Source organism: Camarhynchus parvulus, chromosome 3, assembly GCF_901933205.1.
Source record: "Camarhynchus parvulus chromosome 3, STF_HiC, whole genome shotgun sequence".
NCBI lineage: Eukaryota > Metazoa > Chordata > Aves > Passeriformes > Thraupidae > Camarhynchus > Camarhynchus parvulus.
The window spans coordinates 103,190,373-103,217,500 of NC_044573.1; the positions used below are offsets into that span (position 1 = coordinate 103,190,373).

Genomic DNA, 27,128 nt, shown 5'->3' on the forward strand with positions numbered 1-27,128 from the left:
ACAGCAGACAAGTGACTGGGAGCTATTCCAATGCCAAAGGCATCAGCAAGGCTCCCAGGGCTCCAGATCAAGTGTGGGTATTACACACATGCAGGGGCAGTTATTCAAGAGACTGCTGATCATACATACATGTATGTATAAAACACACTAGTTAAACCCTGCCAAAAACAGCACTACAGTGACTGAACTCCCAAGTGTCACACAGGGTCAGAGCAAGCATAGGATTCAGTCAGAAACCAAATCTATGTTTATAAGCACAAATCCACACACCCACTACAGCTGATGGCCATCCAGACAGCCCAGTCCATGGTGCTTAGCACCTGGCTCATCTGACTGGGCTCTGGGGTGTGAGTCAGCTGTCTGGAGCACTCAGTGCCCCCTGGGGACCTTACACCATGCAGGACATCCACATACAGCTGGCACACAGGACACTGGACCCAGAGAAGGAGATTCATGCCATACAGGAAAGGCTGGAAGCCTGGCTGGTTACTCTAGGCAAGTGAACTGAGCCTGGGTGTCTACAGTGCGCTAAACTGCTCATCAAGCTTTCCTTCTAGAGAGTTTCTGTATCCAAGACTACTACAGAAAACTGTTGGCAGACTTGAACTCACACAGCTCCATCTTCATCTAACTAGCACCCCAAAAAGCCATCTAGTTTAGGATCTTATGATCCTGAGTGCCAGGGCCAATTATGTTCCCTACATTCCTTACCTCCCCTGCAAAAAAAGCAGCAGATTTTTTTAAAGTAGATTTTCACTGGTGAATCTTCTCAATTGCCAAAAATTATAATTTCAGGGTTTCTAAAGCAATCTTTCATGAATTCTACTACTTTTTAAAAATTTCTTCATACTTACAGCCCCTTCAAAAGTTCCACAGTTTAACTACATAACGTAAAAAAAAGAGAAAAAAAAACCAAACAAAAACCTCCAGCCTATTAGCTGCAATAACTAAGGTGCAACTAAAGAAGCATGAGATTGTTCCCAATTCACTATTTCTAAATCATGCATACTCCCATGCACATCTCTTCTGTTCCCTCAAGGCCATCTGTTTTCTAGACTCCCTTGTATCTCAAAATGACCTCTGTTGTGTTGTTTCTGCACTAATTTAGTACTTTTGAAACTGGATGACCAGAACAATACAGTGCACTGAGCACACAGTCAGTAATTTTATAGTAAGTCTTATGATGTTTTTTCCATTTCATGTCTAAATAACCGTAATTTTCTCTATTCCCATTAGAATGATGCTGGGCAATGAGCTGATGTTTTCCAAAAATTGTCCACAGGATCTCTTTCCTACAAAATAGAAGCTAATATAAATCCAGTCCCCTATATACTTAGTTGATGATATTTTGCCTCATGTGACTACTTCGTACTTGATTCAATGTTTTCTTCCTGTTTTATCACCTGTTTAGTAAGTATCACAAGATCATTCTGCCATTCTTCAGTGTTAGGTTCTTCACTTTAAGATTTTTCCATCCTGAATACCTGTGTGTTACCCTCTGGCATTATTCAGCCCTCTGCCTGGATTACATATAAGCAGAACAGAACACAGCAGTGACATAACTTCATTGTGAAAAGAGATGATACATTCTTGTCCTCTGAAACACTTATAATCCAAGAAAAGATAGTTAAGTTACAAAAGCAGCACAACCTTGGCTGAAGTTTTTGACAATCCAATCTTCTATGGATTGGAGTAGTACATTCGCCAAGAACTTCAAGGAAGTTTAAAGGACAAGAGGCAAAGCCAATACTACCCTTGCTGGGATGCAGCTCTTCATCTAAATATGGTAATGTCCTCTGTATGTCCACTGACTGACCTTCTCATGGCTGCCACTGGTTTACACAGAGAAAAAGATGATCTTACTGTTTTGTATCTCCTAACCGAAGCCCTTTACAGAAGGCTGTGCCATGTTTGTAACCCTGAATTACTCTAGCACTGAGGCTGATTTAAGAGACAGATCACACACCAGAAATAAGATTTCCAGAGCCCGATATCTGAGCTCATTTAGAATCACTGCATAAATACCATTTAGTCCTAACAATTTATTATTGTTCAATGTATTGATTTGCTCAAAAGCTTTCTGTATTGGCATTAGAATTTAAGGCAGCTTTCCAGGCTAATCTCCTGGAAAGAATGGCTCTGATGTAGCAGCCTGCTTGATCCCCTCTGCCATGAACACCAAGCAATAGCCTCGTATTGGGGTGAGCCTTCACACCTGGACTATCTACCAAGCCCAGCCACTCCTGTGAACTTGTAACAGCTGAAATACAGTATCATTCTCCTCTAGCCAGTGGTTCCTTAATCCTTCATACTGCCTTACTGTTATTTTGTTTCACTTTCTAGAGTTCATCCTCCTATTTTCATTCTCTGAATGGGATTCAATTTCAGAAAGACTCTGGATGGTTTCATTAGTTTCCAGTACTCTTCTGCATTAGCAAGGAGGTAACTGAATCCGGTCTCCAATTATTCTATGTCAGGCTTTAAGATTAGTTGCTTTGAGACATTATCGAACATCACCCAAGTCTTTGCTATCATGCCCCCAAATTTTATCTCCTCTACAGAGACTAAGCTTGTGATTTTTAACTCCCTTACCATTATGTAATCACCATCATCAGAACTGTCTGGTGGTTCATGCAACAGTCCCTAAAGATCTACACAGAAATTCTGTAACATGCTTTATTTATTCACTTCATTTGACCACACACTTTACCACAGTATCACTGTTCTACCATAAGGACCTGCTCTACCATTCCAAATGAAACTCTAGGAACAACACATTATGCTACTTACTTTTTTCCACCAAGCCTTAAAATTGCTACTACATCAGCACCTTCATCTAAACTCAGCCTCATTTATGCATCACAGCTTTTATGCTTCAAGATCCAAACGTGTATTTCTACAAAAATTCTAGATTTAGATGCCTAGCCACAGATTTTTTGTGTAGGATGTTCTTCATTCCTTCCTACCTGAACTTTGATAGTTCTCCTATCATTTCATCCAAAACTTTTAATAGATTTGCAACTAAGTAGGTCATCCTAAATTGCATGTTTTATTGCACCTGGGCTTTTTCCCCTCCTTAGACTTAAAATTTTATGTTAGGAAATACCTTTTTCTACAAGCAATCCAGTTGGGGTTTGGTTATTCACACCACAGGATAAATGCACATCATCTGTAGTCTTACTTTTATTTATACAATGTACCGCTAGTTATGTATGTATCCTATAAGCCCATTCAAAAGCATTTCAGAATTTTAATACAGCACATTTTCCTTTGCTTTTGAAAGACGGGCAATGTAGCCTGCTAGTTAATTACTTACATAAAGCATTTTTCTTCTAGAGTTTGGAGGCTTTTGGACCTTTATTATTTACTATAACTTCTCCTCCATAGACTAATCAGCGATTTTTCAGAATACATACATAACCAAAGCATTAAAATCTGCTATTTAATTTTGTTGCTCAATCAATTCCCTGTTACCACACTTGTAAAAGGCACCTCTGAGTAATGATCTCTTTGCTCCAACAATTATGCTTATTAGCTGTAAATAATTTAATTGATATCCATCATATATCAAAGTCTTCAAACTCTATAGCTGTTTAGGAGACCTGTGCAGGACAGCTATAAAAACTGCAGAACCCAAATTTCTAGAGCAAGAGACACTACTACACACCAAATAATATTTCAGAGTACCAACTCTTGAAAATAACTAGCACTCTTCCCTCAAATATTCTTACTTTTCTTACCTTTATGTCCCTAGACCAGCCAAATTAGCCTTTTATTCTTTACATTTAATTCAATCTACTGCACACAACTCAAATTCAAAATTTTAATGTGCTACACATTTTCATGTTTGAATTGACTAACTACGTGTTGATGTTCTCAAGATAAAGCTGAAAACTTTGACAGCTGGCAAGGGGGCAGTTGGGTTTTCTGATGCTCAGGAAGGTGTGGGAGGTGTTGGAATGTAGCTAGGAATACATGAATTTTGTGGTAACGAGGGTGTCTACTTTTCATTACTCTTTTCGTGCAGGACAGAGGCAGTTGGACCTTTTGGGGAGCAAGGTTAATACGATTTCCTCTTCACCCTTGACAGCAGCTGAGAACCCCACAGGAAGAGAACTCAGCAGCTGATGTGATGTGCAAGAAAAGCTTTTGACACTGTCAATTCAGGTTGCCATCTGACTTGTCACATTGCTCAATGCTGATCACAGTTTGAAGACTAGTTTTTTAACTACTGGTCTAGAGGTGTCCACTTAACTTTTGATAGCACTGGCTGATGTACTGCGTCACTACAGAACTGTCAGATGATCAGAGCTGGATCATTCTGACAGAGGGTGGAAACATGCCATGTCATCAGCAAAAAAGATGTGGGCTGAGAAGGAAATGATACTTGTAAGCAGGCAGTTCAGGATGTAGTGGGTAAAAGAAAGCTCAGAACTAAAAGTTCAAGAGAAGCACATCCTCATGCATTCAGTGACACACACCACGCTTCCTCTTCCAAACTTATGATACAGCAGATATGGACGAGCGCTTGATTTTTTTTAACAGAAATTTACTTTCTATGTTTTACACAGCACAAATACAGATTGACATCCAACAATCCTTTACATGGGCCAGTAAGTATATAGAGTCCTTGAAAACCAGGAATTTTCATCTTTCACAGAGTCCTCTGACTCTGTAACAAGGAAATTACCAAACAATTATGGTAAAGGACAGATGGGTAGCAAGCCTCAGGACCTATCACCTTCAAACAGCATCCAAGCTATATATAATCTGCATTTTTCATTCCTTACAGTTCAACAAGATTTCTTTCAGAGGCTTAGACTCCTCCACCCCTGAAGGTATTGTGATGATAAATAACCTATAAGTGAAACAAGAAGTTTTCTCTGTCAAGTTTATAAGTTCTAACAACTAAAGAGAGACACCAGTATAGTATCTTGAACATTGGTGACTGCAGTGAAGGGAAGATATTCTGACCCTTACTTAGGTAAGTGCTTGTATGTAGGAAAAAACTCGCTTTTACACAGCTTTGTTGAAGCAAAAGAAGTTCCCTTACAGCACACAGTGCTAACCCAGCAGCAATACCTCTACATCCTTCACAATGCACACGCAAGCCAGACATTTCTTTACTTGGGAGATGACAAAGGATATAATGAGAGCACCTCTCATTCCTTCACATCACAGAGAAGACCCACTGTTCAAGGTTACTCTTGCAAAGCTGAGCTCTGACCTCTTACAGCTTCAGCCCTGTTGTCACACTTCTACTGAAGGACAAAAACATACTATACATTCATGCAGCTTAAAGTAACAGGGTGGCCCTGTATCACATGCCCAAAGCAAGAGCACATTCAGAGATTTATGACTTCCTTGGTACTCCCGCACAGCGAGAGAGTCACTCTTTAGTTCAGACAACAGAGACTTCTGCACTTACATGGGAACACCTGGCAACTCTACCTCCAGATGACACAGTGCGGTTCTACTCAACAGCTCTTTCATGTAGCCATAGACTGTAGTGGTTACTACATTCAGACAAAAAAATTAACACAGTTTCCTCACTGTTGCCAAAAAAGCAGGGTAAGTCCTTCCCGTACATAGTGAATATCACCTTGTACTGACTTGTTTACAGCAGAGGACAACCTTTTTTTCACCCTATCAAGTATTTCTCTAAAGAAAGAAAGAAATAATTTTTTGCAAATGATTCATTTTGCAGGAAATTAAACTGGATATCCCCTAGAGAGGATTTATGTGAACGCAACATGCAATCTCACAGGAAAAGTCTGACTTTAAATCCATCTGACTCAGAAATATTGGTAAGCACCAGGGAACAGAACAAACTCCTTTTCCACTTTCACATTACTTAAAAAAAAATCATTAGGATGTCCAACTGAATTAAAATCTGAATTCAAACACAAAAGAAGTGTGGCAGCAAGCCTTCCCTGCTGTCACACAGGCAACAGAAGTAACAGACTATCCATAAGTTCATTCAACACAGCCAAACTATTCTTTGGGGAAGCCTCTGGTGCAGTAAGGAGATCTGAGCACTCTGTGGGCAGACACGAGGCCAGTGTAACAGAAGCACATGGAAGTGGGTGGTCAGGGGCACCTAAGTGCTTCTTAGAGACTTAATTGCCTACGCTATCTGGAAACTTCTCGTGTCTGAGCAGGGCAGTGTGCCCCTGATAATGCAGCTTCAGAGCAGATTCTCTTAAAGATACACAAAACACAGTACCCCTGGGGGGCATAAACATAACATATCTACAACTTGAACTAGGTGGAGTTAATGTTTTTTCTGTTCATATGTCTTTCCCACATTGGTCAGAAGGCAACTCTCTCAGTCACAAGTGAGTAAAACTCTTTATCATTATAGAAGAGTGTACTGGAATGCCAATCTGAAGCCATATGGGAAATACTTTGAAATTATAAATGCTGATAAGAATAAAACCTTAAACTTGCTTGGAAAATTATTCATGTTGATGGCTCTCAGTTCTTTGCAGTATCCCTCTCAACCTAAATGTAATATTTTCATTACAATTATTAAACATTAGAAGTATACAGAGCAACTACTTTATTCCCTTTCATTTAAATCTTCCTTTTTCAACTATCCTGTGAAACTAAATTGGTAAAACCATGAAGAATTTTCTCCCACACTGATGTCACAAACATCTCTGCTGTCCTACATTATTATAAAAAGAAAACCTCATATGCCACCATAAAAGAATAAATTCAGCATCACACAAAACTACACTTCTCAAAGTCCTTACTCAAGAGTTCAAAGTATATTTACTTTAGATCTCTAAAAATATTTTCAACTATGGAAACTGCAGAGGATTAGAAATTTCTGATTTGCGAAGCTTTTTGACCCCCCCATCACTTCCTTCCCACCTTACTAGAAAGTCTATTTAGGTTTTGTTTTTAATTACCCTTTCATCTTTAATAACTCAAATTCACTTACCAATAAAAGTGATGAAGAAATTCAGTATTGCATACTACATAATATATATTATATAATATATAACAAATATTTATTGCACAAAAGCAAAATGTTTATTGATCACAGACTCATGCTATAAATACACTTTGTCACGCTTCACAGAAATAAAAATACAAACAAAAGCAGAAATAATTATAAGAAATTTGATCTTCTGCTAATCAAAAGAGGAAGGTTTCAGTTAAAAAAGCTGATAGTCATGAAAATAAAAGTTAGTGGAAAAAAATCTTGCACTTAAATTCCAATTTAAGCAATTCATACTCAGCAGTCAAATTACACAGCTGGTGTAAATCTACTGGCTTCTGAGTCAGAAATCATGCAGTGAGCAAAACGTCTCTCTTTTTTTTCATGTGCTAAACCATAATTTTAAGAAATAATTATTTAACAAATATGTCTGGAAGACAGTTTGGTACTAAGGACTCCATTTTAGCTGAAAGGCTTTTGAGATCCATAAAACAAAGCCAACACTCTCCCCTTCTCTTACCCAATATATCCAGCTGCCGTAGGTGCGTGCAGTTGGCAGCGAGCTCCTCGATGTCTGTGTCACACACAGACCTGTTGGCCGTAAGAAAGAGCTTCTGCAGATTGGGCAGTTTGCGTGCAAGGTTTGTGAAGCAGCCTGTGCTGCTCTGGAGTGTAGGACACCAACCAAGGTCAAGTTCTTCCAAAAGCTGGCAGCCCGAAGCCAACTCTGCGATCCCACTTTCAGTTATGTTTTTACATCTCCACAAATCCAGACTGCGAAGCTTTTTGCATTTTGCTCCCATCATGCTTGCTATAAGGTCATAGTCTTCAATCTGCAAGGAAAGCAGACGCTCCGTCATGCGCAGTATCGTTCCAGACATACAGAGGTGTTTCAAGGTTTGCTTCCTAACACACATAACTCAACTGGCTCAAGCATTTGTCATTTCTAAAGAGCTCTAAAAATTGTTCATTGCATGGTACAGTGAGATCTATTTTTAGAAAAGACAAAAATAAAATTAAATTCCTATAAACCCCAGATTCAGCTGTTTTTAAATTCACTTGATACTGAGGATCAAACCGCAGCAAAAGTTGTTTCTTTGAAGAAACAATTTTTTTTGCACAGTTGTTTTCCCCTTAAAAGATGATTATAACAGCTTTTATGACCACAGGAAGTGTAACTACTGAAGAACGATTGAAGTACTCATTTCCATTTTAAGTTGATCAGTTGCTGTATGTCCTTATGAAAGTCTTATTAATTGCTTGTTAAGTGATTACACATATAGAGAATTGCCCAAAAACTTAGAAAAAGGCAGAAGAACTCTGAGAAAGCCTACAAGCCATTTTAGGCCTAACTAAAGTAGTACATAACCCTTAAATATATGACCAAGCTGCATTCATCTTGGACCTTGCAAAAGAGTAGAGTTTTGTATAAACCTTGCATTTAACACATCTTTGTGAAACAAACCCAGATTGGTTCCAAAGTGAGTGCATACACACAGACACAATCCCCCTACACCCTGAATGCTCCAAGCACTCACCATGACACAGCTGCCCAGGCTGAGGTGCTGCAGCTCCGAGCAGAAGTTCAAAATACTGAGCAGGGCTGTTTGCTGCCACGGGGGAACACATCAGAAGGAAATACGGAAAGTGAAACAAAGAGAAGAGGTCAATTAGACATTAAAGGCTGTCACCACATTTCCTGAAATACAGCTCAAAACTCTTTTACAGGTGCCTCAAATGCCACTTAATGAGTCTCTGGGTACTTTACCCATTGATTGGCTTAAAGAAATGGTAATCGTTACAAACCTTTATGCAAGTCACTCTGGATGGGGTTGTGTGCTGTCCTGAAGATAGCCACACACCACTGACCTATCTGCTCATCTCCCATAGGAGAGCGGGCGAAGAGTGCAGCAAGATCAAATAACAGGCAAGGCCAGCCTGCAAACACAGAGGGCTGGCCACACACCAGGAGAAGAGGGCAGGCTCTGACATTCTCCCATCAGCTGCAGCCTGATGGAGCTGCCAATAGAGCTGCACAGCATCAGGGCTGGGCTGGAGACTTCAATGTCAAAGGCAGCTCCGTTCTGACAAGGATGCTGACAGCCCTGTCACTACTATCACGCAGACTGAAACAGATATAATGGGTATTTTACACTCCTGTTCCTGCCATTTAAGGTTGCCATTCTTTGCAGAAAGTACTGCACATTGCTCAGCCTGAAACTGACTGCAACATCAGACACACCTTACAAAAGTGCTAGTCTGTTCCACAAAGGAAACTTTTACAGATTTTTTACCTGTGTTTCTAAGATACAAAAAAGATCCTTCTGCACTGTCTGTAAACATATTTTGTTTTGTATTTGGAAATGCTCGCAGTGTGAAAAATAAAGAATATAATCTGGGATTCACATCACAAATACCTGTGCATCATAATTAAAACATCACTTCATTAGGACTTTGTGATCTATATGAGCTTTAAAACAGGACTAGGCTTCACAACATGTTAACAAGAAAAATATGCACATTTCTACAGAATATACAACAGCTTCTAATAGAAAAAAACCCAAGCAATATACAAGTGACAAAGTAATCTACTGCTATTAAGTGTAATTACACCAAGAACGCTAGTCAATGTTTATATGCAGGGGTAGTATAATTTATAGTTTCTTTAAATATAAATTTACTTGTTTTCAGAAAGTTTATCGTAAAATGCTTTATTTAATTTCCTCTGTTACATTCCAATGGAACCTGGCAGAAAGATGATCCTTTGCCATATCACCAAGAAGAAACATCTGATTCCTGGAAAGACTGGCAGACACAGAACAGGGACATAGCATGGGGCATTCACAGGGACCATTTCAGACATTTAATTTAGGTGTCTCCAAGGAGCAATTATAAATACTCAACACTTGACATGCTGAATCTTGATTCCAGCTTGGCCTTCTAAGATTTGATTTCCCTAAGGCAGCCTAAAAGTAGATGCTAAGAGTAAGCCTTCCTCACAAATATCTTGGTAGAAGTCCTACAAAGTCATTGTCCCTTGCTTGCTTGACTTTCATTCACTTTTTAAAGGAAAAGGTAGCTAGGGAATGAAACACAAGCATTAAAAAGTCATTATTTAAGAAGTTATTAAGAATATTTTAAGGTTGGTAAATGTGTAAATATCCAATTCATTTTAAATTGAGCAGTTAATAAGCAAATGGTTCACTTGGATCATGAGAGAGGAATAAACAAATAACTCAAAGAGAATGAGACATAGTCCTTCCTATTCAACTCAGTGAAAGCTATGAGCTTCAGAACCTACTCAGATGCACAGATTAAAAACAAAATCCCCAAACCCCTGTCTGCAAACCTTAAATATTGGAGCTAAACAAATCAGTCTCTAACAGCACACAAAGCTCCAAACAAGGTTTCTGCAGGTATTCAGATGTCTCTGCAGCAAAGCTGAATATATTGCAGCATTCCACCAAGTCTTTCAGTAATGGTTTCCAGACTGGAATTTAAACATTGGCCTGAAAGGATGGGAAACAGCAATCTCTTTCCTTAATTGACACAAACAGTACAAAAGTGAACAGTGACTCTGAACAGCTAGTAGGATGTGAGATCAATTCCATGCCTCTTCCGAGAGGGGCGAAATAGAGAGGAGGACTAGTATTCATAGTTATCTTGATAGATAATTGAGCTCCATGTGTTAACTTCAACAGGAATGTCATGGATCTCTCAGAGTACCTTTTTAGTCCCTCTCTTTTTTAAGACATTCCTTCCTGTACTGCCATGCACTGAGGCTACATTTTCAAAGGTCTTTTCACAATCTATTACTTTAAACTATTATTTAAGAAACAAAAACAACTTTTAAAAAAGAGCACTAGAAATCTGAGTAATAGAAGGGAGTTTGGTAGAACACCATGTCATACCATCACAAATCATGCCAAGTCAAGCCCAAGAGTAAACAACCACATACTCAACATTCATTTCACTGGCTATATTAATTCCTCTTCTAGGGCTCACACATGCCCACACACAGCAAGCCAGATTTCCTTCAGACGCAGTGTCTGTTCTTCTGTAACTGAGGTGGGCTTCGCATATGTCATGCAAGAAGAAAAAACCCTTTGTGCATGCCTAGCTGTGTCTCAGTCAGTTGAGGATCCAGGTGGCAAAAGACATGAAAATAGCAGGAGAGAATGGCAGCTCACAGAATCCATATGCACTCCATATAGGAGGACGATCATTGTAATAACCTGCCTGTGTCAAGCCATCTGTCAGTACAACAGCATGAGTGACACCACTCCTACTGCAGCAAAGGAGAACAGCAAGGCAGTCACCCCATCCTGGAGCTGCTACAGGCCAACTTTCCTGTGTTAGAGTGCTTCACAAGAGGAGCCTGAACCTGGAGTTTAACTTCACTTTCTTGGCCAAGCAGAGACATTCAAATCAAAGACTATCCATCTAACAACATTCTTCAGCCTGGCAGCCAAGACATTTATAGTTCGGAGATTTCTTGAGTTTTCCCTGAAACAAAGGCAAGGTTTAGCTTTGTACCGGCTCCCTTTTAAAGGGATTGAGAGAAGAGTGGATGATTATAAAAATGCCAAAATACACTAAAACAAAAAAAAAACACTCTGGAGACAGACTTTAGATAAGATTTACTTTTGCTTAATGGAATCATGGCATTAGTGGTCTAAATTTCTTTTGCCATCCAAGCAAAACAAAACCTATCAAAATAATCAATTTTTATAAGATTCCACAGACAACAGGAAAAGTTCAAAGTGAGTGAATAAAATGGTCTGCCCTATCCTCCATTCCCAGGAAAGAGGTTTTTAGATGAGGAAAACAGAGTGAAGGAGTTGTTTTCAGAAAGAAGACTGTGATGTCAAACTGATCAGAAGGATATGACAGCGTTGCTAAACACAACCTTACAGAGCAGATTTCAGAAATATTTTAAGGCATAATAGTTAGTCATAAACCTCAGAAAAGGAGAAGATGGCCTGAAGATTCTCTGAAATCTTTATAAACGGGTACAACAAATGTCTCTCAGAAAGGACATCAACACAGCTGATCCTGGCTTGAACAAGAGATGAGATTACCATTTGAAATCCTACTTTTCTCCACACAAGACAAGTGACAGGTCTGTCCAAACATCAGTCTTCCACCCTGTAATACACACCTGAATACACACAATAATACTTACTGGAAGACAGTTATGTGCTGTGTATACTTCAAATAAACAAGTGGTATTGGACTAAATTGTCTCCTACTTGTCTTTGTAAAGGCCTTGGCCATCACACAAGTTTTGACTTCAATGAAGTACTGCTGGTTTGAACAGACACCCCCCAGCAGAAAACCAAACACTGGTGTCAGAGCAATACACTTGGCAAGACTGAATCATGCTTGGCTTTTTCCAGTATTTTTTTACATTCATGATCCAGCAGAAAGCACAAATAATTTCTGATGTTATTATGATAAAGAAAGCATCCAACAGATAGCCTGAGCTCAATGTCTGTTCAAACAGAAAACTCTTCTGTCTGTGGCAGATGTGACTCACCTGTGAAAGATGCACTTAGAACATTAAACTATTTACTGATTGCAGTTTCATTGTCAAGTAGTGTCAGAGATTAAAAAATATAAAAAGGATTCAAAAATACAAATGATGCACTATAATATGGCTATCACACAACAACTCCACTACCATGCTACAAGGCATGAAAATAAGTGCACCACAGTGTGACTCTGGAACATTAAAGGAAGAGCTTAAGAAAAACAACATTTTGCTTTGGGTTAGAGAAGAAATAGTCTGCAGCTTTTAATTAACTTTCTATAGACAAATCTTGTAAGATACTTTTAAATTTGTAACTGTTTTACTGGAGACAAACAACAGGTTGTTTCTTCTCCTTCTCAGAAGAACCATGTCTGACATAAATTGGGAATTCTTCCAGTCCCTCAATAAAACAAGAGCCTACGTCTTTTAAGATACTTTTATTCTTCTGCAATTGTTTCTTCAAATTTTTCAGTGAAGTTAATGCTAAGACAAAGGAATCCAAAAATTATCTTAAGATAATTAAAGACTGCTTCTGAGTTACTAATTCTCCAGTTAACCTTTTTGTTAAAGAAAAGATTGAATTATATAGGATTTAATTTTGCATTTTTAACATTAAAAATCCAAGTTACTAGTAGAAAATATTTCCTTCAATAGCCAACCCCACAACCCTGCCTCAATGAGGAGGGGTAAATGTGGTAAAGACGAGGCAACTCTGCAGGGTGCTCTAAGTATTCTGTCTTCCTAAAAACTATCAAAGTCAATGACTTGTGAATGAATTCCTTAAAATTCTTGGAACATGAGATACTGAAAGAAAGAAGAACTGGAGAACTGTGAAGGCCAAGCCAATGAAATCTATGTCTCTCTCAAGCCTACCAATCACATCCACAATTCTCAGAAGCTGATTCTTTAGTAAAAAAATCAAAATATTCTTAGAACTGCACAGAAAGGCTCCTCTGTTCATGATCTGAGCAGAAGCTTCCCTTTTGTCCCCAAAAGGTTTAAATTTACAGGAAGGGATGCTGGAATTGGCTGACTTACCCAGAGAAACACACAGCTGTGGGAACAGATTAGCCCAAACCATCTCTAACTTCAGCACACACACCATGAGTGCTACTTACTGTAGTTAAATTAAAATGTATTTTCAAATAGTTGATGCATCAGTCTACCTTAACCCAGTGAAATAGCATTTCATAGATACCACACCAATAAAACTTTTGGCATACTAGAACTACCTGTAGTAAAAAACTCAACCAACCAAACAAGGAAGTCCTCAAAAGAAACCAATTTTATTTCAATCTGAGTGCCACTATTGCTACAGATATTTGTAATTACAAACACCCCCCCCCATACAAATGTAAAATACAGTCTTGTTAAGACTGTCAAAAGTAATTAAAAACCTACAGAAATTCACAATTCTTATTTTCTCCTCCCTTTGGCATGATATAGCACTAAAAGAAAGCCAAAACTCAACTGTTTGGGTGAGGGGATTTTCTTGGCTCAGTCTGTGAAAGAACTAAGTCAGAAATTACTTGGCATCTGCTATTCTACAATGATTAAAAACCTCATTGGATGCAAAGCCAGAATTCTCTAAACTTCTACTGAACCATGCCTTTTGGAAGGTACAACAGGGCAAACCAATACTGCCTGTAAGTAAAAATAAGGTCTACTTCAGGAATTTCCAAGTATCATACCGCTGCATCTAAAAATCTACAATCATACTGCACTAGTCCCCAAAAGCACTTTTTTTTTTTAACATAAAGGAGAATGTAATAAATTAATAATGCAGAAAACTAAATGTAGGATAATGGTGAAACACAACTTTCATCTAAAACCGCTCCAAAAAGAAATTGTACAATATGATTTTCCCCCACACCCACAGTATTTCAAAGCATCAAGATAATTTCAGTTCCAGACTTCTTGGTCTATGATATTTCAAAACAATTATGCTAACGATACGAGGTACTGTGAGTGGTTTATAGAGAGGAGATGCATGCTAATAAACATGTGAGAGTCAGTGGTTTACCCAGATGAAAAAGCCACAAAATTAATTTTAAATAATTACAAAGTAATTATAATTACAAAGTAATACAAAGCCTTAGTTTTCAGAAGAAGTTTTCATACCTGCTGGTTGCCCAGAAAGCACTCATTTTCAGACTGCTTCTAAGGTTTTGAGCTCTGAGGATAAATACCTATTCTCAGTAGCTTATTTTTTACAGAAAAAAACCTACATCTGGGGACAGTACACAAACATTCAATAATACATGAAATACATAACACACTATTTCTTGTTGGAGCTAGAGGTCTACAGAGCTATTCAAGTTGTTCACCTTCTACTGGTCTATTTTTCACTATATGTTAATTTTCAGCTAAATAAAATGTTACAGAAAATGTCAGGGAATCATATGTTAAATTAGAACTAAATGGTGGCCAAATTTGTTTAAGTCCTTCAGTTCCCTGAGCTATTTCATGAGGAAACAAATAGAAGAGGTCACTTCACCATTTACCATGGTGTTTGTGTGGCCTTTTGGAAGAACAAGATGATGCCCAGGTAGTCCCAGAGAGACAGAGATATCCCCTGCAAGTATCCTGTCACTTTGTGGCCAGATATGATCATACCTCTTAAACAATCTTAAACAATTCTTTCCTCAAATTTTCCAGACAAAAAAAGGTTGAGCTTTGTAACAAACTGAACTTCCTGCAACCTAGAAAAGTGTGTTATGTTATGTACAGTATTTCAAGTCCTTACACACACCCCTATGTAGAGTATCCTACAGAGTATCACACGCCAGAGAACCTCAATCTTTATATCTATCCTCATACCACAGCTACAAAATGAGTAAATTGCTACTACACAAATTTTATTGACAGAAGAAGTGTAGCATACAGAAACCATGTACCTTGCAACTGGCCACAGTCAGAGATCAGGAACACAAAGCTCCCGGGTTAAACTCCCAATTAGTGTCATCAGCACTAAGAGAATCACAGAAGAGCTAAGTGTGGGAAGGAACTTCTGGAAACTGTTTAGCTCAGATCACCTGGCTCCAGGTCGGCTGGCATCTCCAAATCAACTGAAAAATGCTGGCAAGAGATGTAGGACCCAGACCCTTTCCAGGATGAGGCCCCCACCCTGTCCTTAAATACCACAATCACAGGGTAATGAGTAATGCCCTCTGCCATTAAAGCAGACAATTTTCTTTTATAGATTCCAAACAAACATGGCTGCAAATCACACTAGAAGCTGGCATTAGAACAGGAATTCTATTGTTCCCCAGGTATCCACCAGCTATCACCTTGGAAGATACAACATGGAAAGAAACATGATGAAAAGGGAGACAATTGAAATGTATTCATTAAAAATCTGCTGTCCATATCTCCCTAATGCACATGGATTATAGGACCATTTCTGAGATATCATTTTTGAGACAGTGATAAAACTTCTGTCTCCAAAACTTTATGACACATTTAAAAACACTGATGCAACATGGACACTTGTGAGTGCGAGGTGGGAGAAGAACGAGGTGGAATGAGCCCTATTAACGAGTGCAGGTGTAGCCTCTCAAAAGTCAGAACAACCTCACTCCTCAGAAACAGACCCAGCATCATTTGCAAGCTGGGATTCAGAATATACAGGGGCACCTTTTTGTTCTCTACAGCTACTTGGCAGTGCCAGGGGCACAGCAGGGACTGGGACACAGCAACACAGCAATTACTGAATTAATTCAATGAAAGTAATAGTCTCTGCAGTTAATTAAATTACTGTATTTTGATTTTGCTGTATTTGGTCAAATTATGCCCTCCCTTATGTCTGCAAATCTGTTTTACACCTTCTTCTTCCCCCTCACTTCACATTACAGGCTCAAACAACCAAATTCCACACTGTGAGCCTGACCTGAAATCAAAAAGCACCATCAAGGCCCTGTATCACACAATTGTCACTGACTCAACTTGATTCCAAGAATCCACATTCCAGCTACAGCCTTTCACCTTTTTTTTTCCCCACTATTTGCTTGCAACTCTTCATCCTAAAGATTCATACCCAAGCCAATGGAACTTTGCCCAAACTGAAACAATAAACTTTAAACAATAGCTCTCAAAAGTATGATGTGACCCATAATAGGGTATTTCTGAAAATACTGTAGGACATTTTTATGGCAACATTAAATGTTATATTGCTCATAGTATAAGAAAATAAGAGTTATTACATTTGCTGCTATGATTCTTCTGCTTCTTTTTGGTATCCAGGATTTCCAGTGTCCTCTCTTGAAGCTACCCAAGTTCCAAATTCGCTTTTGGTCAAAATTATCAGAGATAAAATCTATAAATACACTTGCTTTAAAATGTGTGAAAAACAAAGTCCTTTGTCCATTGTAATTAGATTTGAATTTAGTTCATTTTGTATCTCAAATACAATTGCAATACAATCTTCACATTTTTTTCTTTACACATTAGAAAGATTTCAGACTATCATGCAACATGAAATATATAATCTTACATTAAAATTTACACCCATCAGTAAGAAGACTGACAAGTTCTACTGTAATTGTGGCTTTGGTTTCTTTAAAAATACATTTTTGGCTGCATTATTTATATGGACTAAATACTTCACAATAAGCACTAAATTAAGAAAATATTCATGCTCAAGGATAAAGATGTGCATTGCCCATTACTGTATACAATAATACAATGTTCATTGTATTCTTCAAAAGCATCAAGGCCAACAAGTGCTTAAGTTGTGCTATGAATACATTCAACAAATCAACATAAAGGAGTAATGTATCAGTAAATACTAATTCCATCAGTACAAAAATCCCACAGATATAACAGTGGTGTTGAGCACAAAGAAATTACATTTATAAAAAGCTGAGATCAGTTTCTCAAAGCAAGATACAAATTATTCAAGCATATACATAATCAAACAACCCTTAAGAACCTCTAATGAACTTAAAGCACTGGAAAAATGAGCCACATTTGGTGGGGAGGAGGACAGCCATGCAGGACACTTTTTTAGTAATTGAAAAGTTACTGAAAGTCACTGGACTTTCCTTCTTCTAACAGAAGAGTTGAAATCATTCAAAGATATTGGAAGCTTCAATTCAGACATTAGAAAAAAATTTTATACACACAACATCACACTCAATATGTCAAGGAAATAACATTACATATGGCCTTAAGAATCACCAGGGTTAAGATCAAAGACTACAACACTCTCCAGAGGGTACAGCAATCTTCCAAAGCAGCAGTACACTAAGTAGCAAAATACCAGCCTTGCCCATTTCACTAAAAACATACACTTAAAAACTCCAGCTTTGATTACAGAATTAACGGCAACATTTTTAAATACAAAACCTATTCAAAGAAAATAGCTAAAGTAAAAAGAAACTGTAATTACAATTGCTCAGACAACATAATATTATCAATTTTATTAAGTTTTCATTGCCCTCAAAATCCATGCACCTAAAAAAAATCATTAATAGTACTCAATTTTTCGGCTGAGTGTTTCCTTAGAATTTATCTATTAGTGTCACAGTAATCATATACATGGAAAAAGTACAACAAATGCTTTAAATTTAGATGTTGAAAGAACTTTTTTCCTCTTTCTTAGTATTAAAAGTCAAAAAAGTAAAGGAAAAGGCTACAGCAGGACTTAGACTGCAAGAAAATCCCTTGGGCATTTTCTTGGGTGTGCATATGGGAGAAATACCACTTATTTTATTAAAATGTTAATTCTGTATTTTTATCAAGCATAATAATGCAAAACCAGAAACAGCATTATTACATGCTGACAAATAGCATGGAGAATCTTCATCTCTTCCTATGTTATTTAATCACATGCTCTTCCTATGTTATTTAATCACATGTCCAAATCCACGACCAAAAGAAAAAATTGTACTATTTACCCAGATGTGCTCTAACACATGAAAATTTTGTAGTTTATTTTGCTCATTGCTTGGTTTAGGAAAAAAAGCAAGCCCCTGAATTATTTAGGAAAACAGCCTAAATGAAATGAACAGATTTTTCTTTTGTTTTCTTCTTCTTGGATTTTGAAACAGAACTTTAGCAGAGCGCTGTATCAGCTCTGTTCTTATCACCTTCTTATTTTCTCATAATAAACACATACTTGTTATCAGTTTGCATTTTTTTCTTAGCAGATTCACAGCCTCAGATTCTTTTCACTGAGCAGATCCAGTTGGCACCAATACAATGCCAAGTTCTTGGTTAATCATTAGCATTGTTCCTCTGTTTGCTCCTCAGAAGCTCCAACAATGAAGACAGCAGTAGAAATTTCACAAAAATCAAGAATACTAACAGCTCTTTGCCAAGTTTTACAGAAGTCTCAATCACTTGACAGCATGCTTGATCAATCTATCCTTTTTTGCATATAGCCATCACTTACTAAGAAGCATTTCTGTACCAGCTGAAAAGTACAGAAGGAATGGCAGCCTATTTTGTACAGATAACCAAAGGTTTGCACTAAGAGAAGTTCATATTGAGAAAGATAATGTTATTTCTACAAATCTGTGACTTTTGTAGTTCTAATGTTCTAATTCAAGTCCTATGCCATATCTTCATTCTTTCCCTTTTATTTTTTGACCTGTGATGCACAATGTGTATTGTTAAGTGGCTTCATATTGACAAGTAACACCCAAGCATCATCTCAAATTTACCTATTTAAAATTCCAGAAATTTCTCTTCCACTGTTTATTAGCAACAGCACCTTTTGTTCATACATATGTATAAAATGGAAGCACAATCTCATATAAACTTGATTATGAATGAATATTCTTGCCAGCTACAAGCTGCATGTCCATACACCCGAAAGGGAGAAGTGAATCTTCACAATGTAAGGGCTTCAAAGTCAGGAAATATTTACCCACATTCAGTTTAATTTCAAGCTCTGCTCAGCAAAGCAATAGCTGAGGAATGAGTTACCAATCACCTCAGAGTACATTCCATCTGCTGCACTATTACAAGCATGAAGTCTCAGATTTCAGAAGTTACCTGAGTAGAATCAAGAAGATTCTGAACAATCTTCAAACAGTAAAAAATAATAAAATTATACAATCACTACCTCTGATACAATGATCTGAAAAAGCTTTGTGAATTAGAGCCAATAGACAAAATGAAATAAAGAGATTTATCCAAAATTAACAAAAAGACTAGTATTGTAGAAACAGAACAGATACACCCAAGGCACCAATACAGCTCTATTCAAAAAATGCAGGGCTCACCAATTTTCTCTGTGGCTTGAAGAAAATAATAATTCTTTCAATACAGAGAGCAGCCCCCACAGTCATGGTGACTGCACACCCCACAGTAAGCATCACCCAACACCAGGCAGATCACCCTTGAATCTAACTACCTCGTGTTACCCACTCCATTACAGACACCTAGCTGGAACTTGGGCACAAACAAAGTTAGGATTCGCCAAATAAAGGACAACAAGACCCAGCTAACTCTAACACGTGTCAGGTGTGAACTGCTTATGAATGCAATATTGTAGTTTTAACTCCAGATGTCCCTTGCACATCTAGCTGACAGAACCTACTGTTCCATCTTCATTCCCTTCATCACACTACAGATTGACACCCCATACAATCCAGATTCACAGCCTGACTTCTGTGTGCACCAAAAGCACAAACACAAGTAACACACACAACCAAACCCTTCTTAAAATGTTTAATCTAGAATTAGAAGCTAGGAAAAAAGCCTGCAGAGACATGGGTTTGCCCCCATTCTAGCACAGCTTCTGCAACATAAAAGTAGGACAGCTTCCAGGTAAACCATGGTGGCAAGGTTGTAACACATGAGTAATGTAGCTACTGAGAGGGAATGGAATTTTTCTGATTCAAACTGCTAAGTTTATAAGGATACAACATTTGTAAAATGTAGCAAACTACAACAGACTGCTCAGCTACTTGTGGCACACAAACCCATTCTATCTTAGAGCAAGCAGTAACAACTCTGATTTGGGCAAGAAACTGCGTAAGAGGTAATTTTTGGACCGTAAATGAGAAGTTTATGAAAAACTTGTGTTTCGTGTCTCAATTGCTGCTAATATCCAAAGACTATAGGAATCTAGAAATTAGCAAATCATTTGAAAGGAAAGAATGCTGAGTATTAAAGGAAGTTACTAAACATGATAATTTTACAACTATATTTGCCAATACAGTTTGTCTAGAGTACACTTCAAAATACCAGAAAAGCTTTAAATTTGTAATTTTACCACATTGCTTAAAACAGGTGGTGAAAAGTCACCAACCCTACCATGAAACTTAAAACATGCAGGCCAAAAGCTATTCTGAAAATGAAAACACATCCTAAGGATTTTGAAACTACCTTTGGATTTTCTGAATTTAGCTCTGAATTGTCACTCAAAATACTAATTTACTTTTCATTACTGGGAAAAAACCAAACCCCAAACCAGCTTTATCAGGATTGGAAATACTTATTGCAAAGGTTGAAAATTGCTGTTCCTACCTCCACTTTAGTTCTGTAGAGAATGAGACGCTTTAGGCTGCCCACTTTGGCTATGTGGTTGAAAGCCTGAGGTGGTATTTTATCACATGATGAGAGATTTAATTCCTGAAGATTTGGACACATTTCAGTGATGACTTCCAAGCATGTTTCATTGAGGAAATGGCCACAAGACAACTCAAGACGTACTAGTTCAGAGCCACAGACTTTCAGGAACCTGTAAAAGAAGCCCATGTTTTAAGTGAAAAATTAACATACTTTCAGGTGAGAGTCTGAATACTGTCAAAACCTTAACCATGTAAACCAGGAAATAATTCCTTTCAACAAAGAAAAGACAATAGTCTCAATAATTCTGTTTTGGTTTAGGAAGTGAGAATGTGCTTTGTTATTAACTCTGAGATAATGGAGCAAAGTAAAACACTGATCATGTTCGAAAAGTTTTAAAACAGTCAAAAGCCAATTTTTGACAATGGTCTGCAAGTTTACACCAACAATTTCATATTATCTCAGAAAGATCTGCAAATATAAAAATGAGGTTAAACAAATACTTTTAAATGGATGATCTATTCAGAATTGTTTTAAGACTTTCAAGAAAAGAAAAAATCTCATTCTTTTCATTAACAAGTCAGAATCAACACTTGCTAGCTGTTCTAGAACACAAATTCCTGAGGAATATATGACTTTCATTGGAATAAAAAAAAATTAACCTATCATATGAGAAAAGACCCAAAATGTAGAAACTTTGATGGCCTCTATATTTTGCTTTCCTGACAGAGATCTTGTGTCAGAATCTCAAGCTCTTTTATCTCTAATCCGAGCTTTAACCAAAATGACATAAACTTAGTCCCTTTTCATTTCAAAGATAACCTTCAAACCATAAATTACCCACTAGGCTTGTAAGCTTGATATTTAATAAGATTAAAAAGCCCACACAATTGGCATGCTTATATTTTGATAGTTCCTCCAGTAGAAAAACTAGTGTCTTAAACTACAGCTTGTAATCATTTTCCCATGTTATTTCCTAGAATAATGGATCTACTTGTGAAAGAGCATGAATTAGTTTCTCTTAATAAATATTCTGTTCTGCTCTCTTACCAGTTCTATCCTACAAAAACATTCAGGCAGATAAAGCAGCTTCAGGTTCTGACATTTCCACCATGAAGTCAATATTACGTCTTGGGTTTAACTGATGTAATAAAAATGCCAGACAGACACAAGGCTCCTGCTCGCACAAAAACTCCGATTGCTACAAAGAAAGAGTTATTAGCCTTCCCAAGCATTTGTTCATGCTGAAGCTTAGTATGAAATTGCTGCTGGACTTAGAAGAAGACACATTCAGAGAGGCATTCCTCAATGACATCCAAGCCCAAGACTTGAAATCCATCTTTCAAGATCCAAGTTTTCAAGCTGCCTCCTTTCCTTATTTTTTCATTACTCACTCAAGTCATACTTGCTGTTCATTATCACCTTTCTTTATTCCTTTCACTTTGCATATTACATGGCCTTAGTGTGATTATATAGATCCTATATAATACAGAGGGAAAAGGAGATTCCAGGGTGGCATCTCCATCCCTAGATGTGTCCAAGAGTCACCTGAAACCTTGACTGACCTGATCTAGCGTTGGGGACACTGGCACTTCAAGTGGAAGCTTGGAGTAGACGACCTTCAGAGGCCCCTAACATCCAACATTTCTATGAGCCTAAGCAAACAGAAACAAAGAGAGGGTCTGAGACACTCAGAAAGGGGAGGCATAAGCCCCAGAGCCACGGGAGTTCTGCCATGTATGGTCTGCAAGTCTACTCCTCCACTGCTTTTTCTAACTCTGCAGTCTCTATTTAGGCTCTATTTAGCTTTTAAAGTCAGAGTTTAATAAAACACCAAGCAGTTTCCATACTGGATACAGTGAATTCACAGAGACTGGTAACCCTTCCTGTGGGAATGTCAGAGCTGAAATGACACAACAATTCACAACAATTAACATCAGGTATTTAAACATTTAAGTGCTATTTTAGACTAGCAATAGAGCTCAACACTATTATGGAGAAATGCAGGATGGAAATCCCCTGGAAATCAGAGTAGAGATATATGGACACATTGCTGATTACCAATTAGCCAATTCCTCTATTTAATGAGTGCTTTAACAATACATTCACACAGCTTTTTTCATCAACAAATTATCAGGTTTGTTTGAATGATGGTATTTTCCATAAAACTTTGTCAGTCATCACTTATTATACCTCTAGCTTTTAATTTGTTAACAAATAAATATTTTATTAATTACTCCATTACAATAATGGATGTTAGTTTAACTGCCATATAATTTAACAGGGCTTAGCTGTTATAAATGTTAGTAGAGATCAATGCTTTTCTCCTTCTAGGACTATTAAAAGTTAACATTACCAGGTCAGGGAAACACTCAGTTAACCCCTAGATATGGAGAAGAACTCCAGGCTCACCAGCTGGAGGAATCATTATCCTCATAACATTTTATTTAAACTCATTACACTTGAAACACACAGGCAGAGACCAAACATGGTGACAGCAACAAGCACTGCCCTTCATGGCTTTGCTGCCTTGTTGGAAAAGGTTATTTAGGAGACATGAAACAGAAACAAAAGGGGGATAAGGTACATGCAGCAGCAGGGTACAAGAACAAGCAGACATGCGTGTAGGAAAGAGAGGAACAGGAACAGAAGGAGGAATCTGAGGAAGTCAACAAGCAGCACAGGGCAGAGAACACTGGGCAGAAGTGCACAGTTCTGTGGGGGCACCTGATCTTTGTTTGAATTAAACAGACTGCTCAGGATAGAGGTTTTTGCTGCTGCCTTTCCACATGGATGTCCATGCAGAGCCATATGGCAAGGTTCTCATACTTTCAAAACAAATGTGGCATGGTCTTCATACCTCTGAGACTGAACAGTCTCTGAGTGACTGGCTTCATTTAGCTAATCTGAAAACAAACAACACACAAAAAAGCACCTTCTACCCAAATCAAAATTTCTTCACATTTTTTCACATACCTCTCCTTTAATCACTGAGGATTGACTGGTTCCTGTTCTCAGTCTCTCCTCTGTTCTGCAGTCATCCATCCCTCTAGTTTTGTTTTTATTATCAATATTTTATAGACACCATTTCTGAAGTGATTTCTCTTCATCCCTTCATGTTTGCTATAAAATATGACTGAACAACCTAGGATAATGTGAACATGCACATTTCTTTTGCTAGACAGTGCATTGGGCCTTTCCCTTGAAGTTTATCCTCACTCTAGGAAGTAGCATTTCAGGCCTTTTGGTTGTTCAGTCTTGTTTCTTTCTAATTTTTGGAGGGTGGAGAGGGGCCCTGTTTTGTTGTTTGTTTGGGGTTTTTTTCCTAGGGGGAGGGGACTGTAGTTTATCATAAAAAAGGAATCCCACTTTCCATCACCCTCTGCCTACTCTCAAGAACTACTGGTTATTTTCAACGCCTCAAACTATTGGGAAGTAAGTTCTAGTGAAGTTTTCCTGAAACATCAAATATATCTATTAGCAGGCAGGATGATATTTGCTCATGGTTAAACCCATCATGATCACAGGGTCACTTAGCCCACTAACAATTTCCAGTCTTGTAATTCATGTGTACATCATAATCCAATTTGGGATCTCATGATCCAAAATTAAAATCCAAGGTACAAGAGATAGTACTCTTCATGACAGAAAGACCTTCCAAACAAAATTCTCAAAATACCTTTAGACATGTACTTATGCAGGTACTGAACATATCACATTTCCTCCAATTATTTCTGGTGGATCTAGAACCTATAATTAACTCTTAGTTTAATGATCCTCCCTTACTCTATATGTCCCAGTACAAAATTACTGAACACTCCACAAAAAGTAGGGATCAGTAGTAGTTCTGCTCTCTTTTGTCTACTCATCCTCCCTAAATGCAATTAGCTACATAGTTTTACATTCCTTTAGTGCAATTAACACAACAGTTTTCTATTATGCTGATTTTACCAAATCTTTATTCAATTAAAATCTTCACTACTGATTTTATACTCATTGAGATATATTTGAATTTGGTATCCAAGAGAGAGGGTGGAAAACAGAACCAACTTCCATTTGTGAATAACACAGGGTCGGATAGAATTCTTTTCCTTTAGCACTTTCCCTTGTAACGTTACCTTACATTAGCACCCATATTAGGGATGTTAACTCTGTTACTTGACAGATACAATATTGCCCCATTTGCCAGGCCTTCCTTGGTATAAGCCTCCTAGAATTAGTATTTCATAAAACAGCCATTTCTGTCTGCTTCAAGCCAACTACACACTCCCTCCAGCATCTCAGGTCTCCTGTTTCCAGAGCCTGCCAGCAGACAAGCAAAATGTCAAAACCCACCTGGATTTTATTCTTCCTCATTGCACTTCCAAGATCTTGAGATCTCCTCTTTCTTACTTAGTTCTATTTGTATGATTACTTGCACAAGCTCACAGAGCACTTTCTGCCTTACAGTTTTGCATTTAAGAAAATGGTTTGAAAAATTCCATTTTAATATCCTTCCTAAAGACCTGTTCATGTATTTTTAAATTCACAGTGATGCTTTTCCTTTCAAGACTGCCATGTTACATGACAGCAGCAGCACTTAGCACAGGTAATAGTAACTAAAGTGTTAAGGCTGGTATGAGTGGAGAACAGCTGGGTACACAGAGGTGTAGGAGGGAAAAAGAACAAATGGCATCACAAGGGCTGGAACAGAGTTGTGTGTTGGTGGAAGTCAGATTAGCAGGTCAATGATATCCCTGAACACTTGTGCAGGCAGTTTCTCAGGGCACACAGATTAGGAGATGAAGGATAGGAGCAGCACAGGATGGTGAGAGCACATGCCAGACAAATTAATTTGGACACACATCTTGGTTCTCTTGGCACATGCAAGTATTCATGCTTAAGAGTGAGACTTTGTAAGGTAATTTGGTTTTAAAATTAAGTCACTTTCCCTTCCTCTAGCTATTCTAATTAGTACAATGTTATTTTCTACTCTAACATGTATTATACTTCTTTTTTGGTAAGTAAATCCTAAAACATGGCATGTAAATATGTAGAATATCAAGTACCTAATCTTGTGCTTTTGTCAACCCAGACCAAACTATATCAAGAAAAACATGCAAAACAAATGTTGTAACCTACTCTCAACCGACCCTAGTTTTACTAAAAACCTCTGGAAATTAAAGCAAGAGACAGACCTGACTGTTAAATTGAGAATCCTTGTAAAGTCACACATTACTCCCATTTTCTATGACTGTTTGGTGCATATTTCAGTAATTTCTCTGACCCTCCTTCTAGTTTGACTTCTAGCAAAGTCTCACCAAATTAAATATTGTCAGAACACACTTCTACTAAAGGCAATGAAAGCTTTCAATTGTCAACAACAACAAAACTGTTAAAGAAATATTCCTGGATGTGCTTGTCATGCAAATACTGCATCACTAACCTGAAAATAAAACACTATTAATTCATTTTCACAGTGTAAAATGTCAGATGTAAATAAAAATCCTAATTCCTCAGATATTTAAAGCAAAAGAGTTTAAACAAGTTAATGACATTATTAGTGATCCAAGGAAATCTGCATGCAGAACTCAGTTTTTAAATTGTCATTGTCCTTGAGCTGTTTAAACCTCAGAGCATTTATCCAGCATCTCAATATTTACTACTTCTCCAATCAACTCCCCTCACTCTTTCTATATAGGTCCTACCCTCCCACACTGATATTTCCCCCTGGCACGAAGAGATGCACCAGACCTCTAAAGCCAAGAGAAATGCAGAGCTGCTTATGTAACACTTGCTGTTTAATCTTTGCTTATTCCCTGTCATTTTACATTTCAGGCTCCTGAGACTGCTCAGATACTCCTTTCACTTTTTTGTACACTTTTAGTTCAATCTAATATAAAGTTTAGTTAATTTATATTATATGCTGAAATGAAAAATTTATGATAGTAATTTTTAGCCCTAAGGAGTAGATGTTATCAATAAGTTAAAATACCTTCAGCTTTGCCTCAGGATGTTCATATGCCTGAAGCATTCTGTCTTCTCATGATAATACAGTATTTGCTCCAGTCACATTTCCTAAAATTGCTTTTAACTTCTTTTCACTCTAATACATTTCTGAAGAAAATATGTATTTCCAATCATTTC

The 27,128-nt window shown here is 37.7% G+C and overlaps 1 protein-coding gene across 1 annotated transcript in view; it reads right to left on the bottom strand.

The window, feature by feature from the left end:
* FBXL4 (F-box and leucine rich repeat protein 4) overlaps positions 1-27,128 on the bottom strand; it is a 62,788-nt gene that overhangs the window by 10,190 nt on the left and 25,470 nt on the right. Inside the window, exons 6-8 of the mRNA XM_030944628.1 lie at positions 20,961-21,174; positions 8,488-8,559; positions 7,470-7,782 (exon numbers count right to left, since the gene is read on the bottom strand). Coding sequence (XP_030800488.1) covers positions 7,470-7,782; positions 8,488-8,559; positions 20,961-21,174 — 599 coding nt within the window. The remainder of the gene's footprint in view (positions 1-7,469; positions 7,783-8,487; positions 8,560-20,960; positions 21,175-27,128) is intronic.